Genomic DNA, 7,501 nt, shown 5'->3' on the forward strand with positions numbered 1-7,501 from the left:
CTCTCCTGAATTTCAGTGGTCAGAGCACTCTCTGCAGGCAAGATCTCCTCTTGCAGGGAAGGTGCACAGATATCTGGTGTTCAGACCTGCCTACTGGCAGAAGATGAAGGCCCGAAACAGGGCCTGTCCCAGAAGCTGTTAACTTTTGTAGTCCATATTCTCACCTGTGTAGACTAGTCTTGGCAGAATCTGGGAACCAAGATGGCTCTCCTGGGTGCTCCAGCAATGCCCTCCTGGGTGGGGCAGACACCTCTCCTCTGGCAGGGAAGGTACCCGGATGTCTGGAGCCTGAAATGGGGTCTGCCTCAGAAGCTCTGTGGCTTCTGCCTGTCCCAGAACTGTTAGCTTCAGTAGTCAACACTCACCTATGCAGACTAGTCTCAGTGGGATCCAGGCCCTCTTTTTTTTCCAAGGTAAATGACATTAAAATCAAGCAATTTATGCTGTTTTTTAGTGGTTAATGTTTGATTAAAATGAATGATGCTGGACAGCATAAAAGTCCATAATTCGATTTGTGTACATTTCAAAACTGAATTCTGCTGGAGAGATTGCATAATTGTACACACAATATGTGAAATCTAAAAACCTCCAGATGCTGGAAAAGCAGAAATGCATACACAGGAGGAGTGACTAGCAACTTCAGAATGTCTCTGCAAACAGCTGGAAAAGCAGAAATGCATACACAGGAGGGGTGACTAGCAACTTCAGAATGTCCCTGCAAGCAGGAAGATAAAGGCATCTGGGGAGCTGCCAAGAGGACTGCAGCTTCAGCTGTAATGTTTCCTGTGAGAGTGCATGCTGTAGGGAAAGAGAGATAGCATTCCTTTGGTCTGGAAAACAATGACACTGAAGGACATCATGTATTTTCTTCTACTTTTCATGCTTGAAATTTTAATTAGGTTATTTAACAAATGAATGCAAAGTTGTTTTATTCTTTTGCGTGGTACAATGCCTTGATCTTCAGCAGGTTATTGACTTTTTGATTGTATATTTTACATATATCCTGTGTAGTGCTTTGTCAACCTTATACAAGCTAACAAGCTAGAGTCATCTGAGAGGAAGGAGTTTCAACTGAAAAAAAAATGCCTCCATAAACCCAGCCTGTAGGCAAGTCTGTGTGAGGGGGTTCTTGATTAATAATTGATGTGTGTTGGGGGTTGCAGGTCATTAGGGGTGGTACTATCCCTGAGTGGGTAATCCTGGGATAATTAAGAAAAAAAATTGTTCAAGCTAGTATGCAGCACTATTCCATGGTCTGTGCCTCCTGGGTTCCTGTCCTGACTTCCCTCAGTGGTGGAGTGTGACATGAGAATTATAGAAATAAATCCTTCCTCCCAAATTGATTTTGGTTGTGATCTTTTGTCTGCTGTTTTATTTTTTGAGACAGAGTTTCAGTAGGTAGCCTTGGCTGGACCAGAATTAACTATGTAGACCAGGCCAGTCTCAGACTCAAAGAGATTCATCTGTTGCAGCATTTTGAGTTCTGGGAATAAAGACCTGCACCACCATACGCTGTCTTGGTCATCATCTTTATCATGGCAATAGACACCCTAACTAAGACAACATTATTGCGTGAAATATTAAAAGTGATCTCCTGCCCTGCCATGCCATGTTTCCGCTCTAATACTGGCACTGGTGGGCCACAACACTATGTCCCAGTGTTCTCGCTGCCAATCTATTGTCTCCCAGCTAAGCCCCACAACACTTGTCCCATCACTACTATTTCTTACTCAGCCATAACCCATGTAGATGGCGATCCTACATTTCAATAACTAAATGTATCTGCCAACCTAGCAGTTGCATCTCACAGCACCCAGTATCCTGGTAGAATCACGATTCCCAATGCTTAATTAACCAATCAGATTTATGTATCAATAATATCACAATTTACATGATGCCAATATAATAATTTCAGAGACCATTAATAGTAATTAAAGCTCTATCCCAATATTTCTAACCTTGTGAAATCATAGCTAGTTGTGGCTGATAAATGCCACACACATACATCTCCTAAGCCATCTTGATTCTTCCCCCTACCCTCTGGCAAGCTCCCTTTCTCTGCAACTCTTAGCTCTGCCCCCTTTTCCCTGTCCAATCACAGACCTCCTCTGCACTAATATAATTGGACAGGGAAACTCCTGTGACACAGCATTTGTTGGAAGTTTTTTTCACAGTTATAACTTTAGTTTCATTTATTTCATTTTTAATAATCCAGAGAAGGGACCAACATTACATAATAATATCAAACTATCACTCTTATTTTATTAATACATTTTATTCTTTGACAATCTCTTGCATGTATGTGATTCATTCTGATGACTCTCTCACAGCCTCTCTTATCTCTGCTCCCACCACTGCCAGCATCCCTTCCTTCTTTCCTACAAATCTCTTCCCCATACTTATGACATGCTATTTTGTTTTGTGTCACATAGAGTTTAATGAGACTGTTTACCTAACCATGGCTTTGCAACTATCTTAGAGCCTTCTGGGCTCACCAGTGGGTACACAGTAGATGCCAATTCTCAACCACTTTCAGAATGTGTTAGCAGAATATATTCAGCAGTAAGTCACATGGCTCCATGAGCCCCATCTCCATGCACAGCTCACTGCTTGATGGGCTAAACTTGTATAGGCCCAATACTGCTAGATATAGCTGCTGTGAGCTCATGATTGTAGTAGCCATATCACAGCCTTTCTCTTTTGAAGGTAACATTTCACAGCCTTTCTCTCTGGCTCCTGAGCTTTAAGGAGATAAAGCATATGTTTTCTTAGGTTCTGAGTCTTCAACTCTCAATTATTCTTAACATCTTGTGAAGCTATGGCTATCTGCATTCATCAACATTCGTTGAAGAGGACCTTCTCTAAAGTTAAGGTTGAGCATAGCTGTCATCTGTGGTTGTAAATTAAGGTATTCAAAAGTACGATTGATGCTATTTCACTTTAGCTAAGTGGCAGTAAAAGATTCCTCCCTTGAGCCGGAAATCTCTTGAATCAGGGTATTTGACTTGGTGTAGAGTACTAGGCAAAGTTCCGTCTTGTGGAGCAGACTCAGAGTCAGTTCCTTAGGGGAACTGGTTTCACCCCTAATAGCTGTGTCAGTTTCCCCAATGAGCACATCTTGCCTGGGAGACTGGTTAATAAGGTTCACAGCTGAGTAAGAACATTTATATCCTAACTGCCTCTGGTACCCTTCAGAGCACCATCTGGCACTATGTAAGCTAGTCAGAAGGGAGAAAGCTTCCAGCTCAGTTCTTGCTTCATTTCTCTGTATCTTGCATGTAAGGTATGTGGCATCTTCAGCAACAGAGTCTTATCGCATCTTTGTTTAGTTACAATGTGTCACAGAAGTTAATTTGGAAGTTCTATTCAGCCATTACTTTCTTTATCTGCATATCTGTTTACCACAGAATAAAATCTGCTTTAGAATCTCACAAAAACAAAACATATATTAAATAGATGATAATACCTAAAATGATCATATTGCATAAGAGCACATACATATTACATTTATTATAGTGCACGTCAAATAATAAGAATCACAATGACAAAAGCGGTAAAAGTCCTTAACGGAGTTTGAATCACCATGCTCAACAGGGAATGGAGAAGGAGTCTTCATCAGATTTCATAATGGTGCTTCTCAGATCCATATAATTGTGAAATATCTAAAACCACCTTTTGTTGTAAGGTGTTAATAATTTATTACTCTGGTGATTCTGTGGGCTGAGTGAGCACCGCTCTCAGTCTCCTGCTGCCTGGATCACTCACGCTGCAGTGTTACTCTCAATTAAATTGAGACTGATGTATCTAATGTTCCCTGGGGCCTTTTCCCATGTGCTTCTCATCCAATTTAAGTTTCCTGGAACCCAGAAGCTGCATTTTCAGAAGAAGCATCCAAAAGGGCATTCCTGATGTACATTCTTGTTAATGTCTACTAGCCAGAGCCCATTCCATGGCCAAGCACAGAAATGAAATATTGGGAACATTAAGAACCTGAGGGGGAATTGGTTCATGGATTGCTACTGGTGAGCTCTCTCCTGCAGTACAGAGATCTGGCTGTCTACTGAACCTACTGTTCTGCAATCCAGCTGCTTGGGTTGAAATAACGCATAACAATAAATACGATTGTAACATTTCCTGAATCTTCATATTTAGAAGGATATCTCATGCAAGGCCATGGGACTAAGAGTTCTAAGGGACTGTCTATAGATGAATAGAAAATATTCAATATATTCTAATGTGAAATGATTACCACCTTTTCTCATTAATAGCATCTGAATGGCTATGTGCATTCATGAGATCGCATGAAATGAAACAGCATTCATTTACTTTGAATTAAAGCATATCTTCTGTCAGTTCCATAAGTCAGCGAGCCATACTGCATTACCACAGGTGCTCACTTTCTGTGTTTTCAAAGAAAATGTAGATGGATGCCCTCACCCTTGTTGACACAGTGCCGCACTCATCTGTACCTCTCCTTGCAGATTCCGCTGTGTGGTCTACCCCTTTAAGCCAAAGCTCACTGTCAAGACAGCCTTTGTCACGATTGTGATCATCTGGGGCCTGGCCATCGCCATTATGACTCCATCTGCAATAATGTTACATGTACAAGAAGAAAAATACTACCGTGTGAGACTCAGCTCCCACAATAAAACCAGCACAGTCTACTGGTGTCGGGAGGACTGGCCAAGACATGAAATGAGGAGGATCTATACCACAGTGCTATTTGTCACCATCTATCTTGCGCCTCTCTCACTCATTGTTATCATGTATGCAAGGATTGGGGCTTCCCTCTTCAAGACGGCAGCACACTGCACAGGCAAGCAGCGTCCAGAGCAGTGGCATGTATCCAAGAAGAAACAGAAGGTCATCAAGATGCTGCTGACTGTGGCCCTCCTTTTCATCCTTTCCTGGCTTCCCCTGTGGACCCTGATGATGCTCTCAGACTATACTGACCTGTCTCCTAACAAACTGCGTATCATCAACATCTACATCTACCCTTTTGCCCACTGGCTCGCCTTCTGCAACAGCAGTGTCAACCCTATTATTTATGGATTCTTTAATGAAAATTTTCGCAATGGTTTCCAAGATGCTTTCCAGATCTGCCAAAAGAAAGCCAAACCCCAGGAAGCCTATTCCCTGAGAGCTAAACGCAACATGGTCATAAACACATCTGGCCTGCTGGTACAGGAACTGGTGTCTCAAAACCCAGGTGGGGAAAATTTGGGATGTGGAAAAAGTGCAGACAATCCCACACAGGAATCCTTGATAGAGGAAATGGGAGAAGCTACTAACAGTACTGTGGCTTAAAAAGATAGTGTGGACCCCAGTACTACCTGATGTCATATAGTATTAAATATTGCTGCTTGTTGTGGCTTTTCATTTCTTATAGTCTGATGAGAACATTTACTGAAAGCCCTCTTTGTCAAAAATAAAAGTATGAAAGTGGTCTTTCTAGCCAGGCTTATGGTACATGAAATATTCAGTGACTTTCATGTTTGCCTGAAGTGTTTCAAAAGTCTGACTGTTCCCATTTTAACCATTTATTTTATATGATTCAAGTAAATCAAGCATGTGTGTCTTTCTCTGTCTGTCTCTCTACCCATCTATCTTTCCTTCTGTCATCCATCCTCTACCTATCTAGAACAGGAGCTCTCAACTTGTGGGTCACGACCACTTTGGAGATCAAACGATCCTTTCACAGGGGTCACCTAAAACCATCAGAAAATGCATGCATTTACATTATACTCATAACAGTAGCAAAATTGCTGTTGTGAAGTTGCAATGAAAATGATTCAATAGTTGGAGGTCACCACAGCATGAGGAACTGTATTAATGAGTAACAGCATTAGGAATGTTGGGAACCAGTGATTCAGGACACACATCTCCCTAAATTATGCTGGATATACTTTGCATGGAAGTACATTTTTGTCAATTATAATTGATTTTGTATTTGAAATTAATGTGCTCTGATTTTGAAATGGGCTCAGCCTTTGAAGGAAACTATTGCATTACCTGAGGTCTTTGCTACTGATTTCTCATTCCTGTTGATAAATCTGGGTTACTCTTAAAGCAAGATGCTGCAAGCCCCTGCATCAGTAATGATGCCCCTGGCCACTTCACTTTATGTGTTAGAACTGCAGTACCAAGGAAGGGGAATTGTATTTTTTACAATTTAAAAGATTTGTTTTTCTGTTGAAAACTATAAAGTTAAAGAAGTCATAATACTCAATAGCAGTTACTGCTAGGGCTAGAGAGATGGCTCAGAAGTCAAGCCCATTCATGACTCTTGATGAATGACTACTATTACCCACCTGATGGTGGTTCATGACCATCCATTGCCTAAGTCCCAGGGTATCTAAAACCTTTGCTGACTTCTCCAGATATCAGGCACAGATGTGGGGCAGATACGCCCACACAGGCACACATCTTATACACATAAATATTAAATACATCTAGGAAAGTTCTCTTTTTTGTTTGGTTTAGAGCTTTATTATAGAAAGGCAGGGGGAAGGAGAGAAGGTAGAAAGAGGGAGACCACCAGCCATGGCCACATGGAGAGAGGGGGAAAGGGAGAGAGAGGAGGATGGCTAGAGAAGAGAGTAAGAAAGGTGAGAGCTTAAAGAGAAGAAAGTTCTTAAAATGACTGTTGACTTCTTAATAATTCCATAGGTTAAGATCTGCATTTTAACAGAATGTCCAAGCAAAAGACAAAATCCTTACATAGTGCAGCAGTTGGCAGGGAGCATCACTTTCCTCTTCTCTTTTAAAAAGGGACATCAGAGCTGCTCGGCTGTTATCCTAAGAGTTCCCTGGCATATAGACAGAGCAAGGACTCTTTTTCAAACTTTCTCCTAGAACCAATATTTGAAAATGTCACACATAGATTACTAGGTTAGGACCTAGGTGTAAGATCTGATAAACCCCTGTTGCCTCCATCATTATAGCAGCAGAGTAACGTCTTCAAGTGGCAAGCCTATCTGAGTTCAGACAAGTTCCCAGAAAGCAGGGCATTACAACACAATGGTTTGCTTGGCAAAGGAAAATAACTTCTGGATATTGAAAGAGCACGTTCTTACAGTCATTCATTGCTGTAGTTCAAGTTGAAAGGTTTCCAACAGTCTGGCAAGAGTTTATTGAAGTTTGATCTGAACCGAATGATGGCATGTTCCTTCCTGTCATCAGGGTGGCCCATCCTTTGAATCTTTAGGTTAGGAATTTCTCCCTTTCTTCTTGATTTATTGAAAGTCAGCTTATGGTTGCTGAAACTGAACATTACAAATTATTCACTAGGGACTATGCCTTGCTCACTGTGACCTGGACACTGTGACATTTGGCTGGCTGGTACTCAGAACACTCCAAAGCCCTCGGCTCCCATCTTCCCGCACGTCTGCGGCTACTTTTCCTCATTGGCTTTTCCTTAATCGTTGTGTTACTCATGGCTGAATTATGTTCTGCTGTGGTTTTGGCACTTTCATCTCTTTCTACAGTTGGCGGAATCATC

The 7,501-nt window shown here is 41.6% G+C and overlaps 1 protein-coding gene across 2 annotated transcripts in view; it reads left to right on the top strand.

Moving 5' to 3' along the window:
• Positions 1–6,414, top strand: part of Npffr2 (neuropeptide FF receptor 2) — a 52,062-nt gene extending 45,648 nt beyond the window's left edge. For both annotated transcript variants that reach the window (XM_021163720.2, XM_021163719.2), the window contains exon 4: positions 4,482–6,414. In XM_021163720.2, the coding sequence (XP_021019379.1) occupies positions 4,482–5,307 (826 nt within the window). In that variant the 3' untranslated portion in view covers positions 5,308–6,414. The remainder of the gene's footprint in view (positions 1–4,481) is intronic.
• Positions 6,415–7,501: the final 1,087 nt, after the last annotated feature.

The sequence above is a fragment of the Mus caroli genome, chromosome 5, assembly GCF_900094665.2.
Source record: "Mus caroli chromosome 5, CAROLI_EIJ_v1.1, whole genome shotgun sequence".
NCBI lineage: Eukaryota > Metazoa > Chordata > Mammalia > Rodentia > Muridae > Mus > Mus caroli.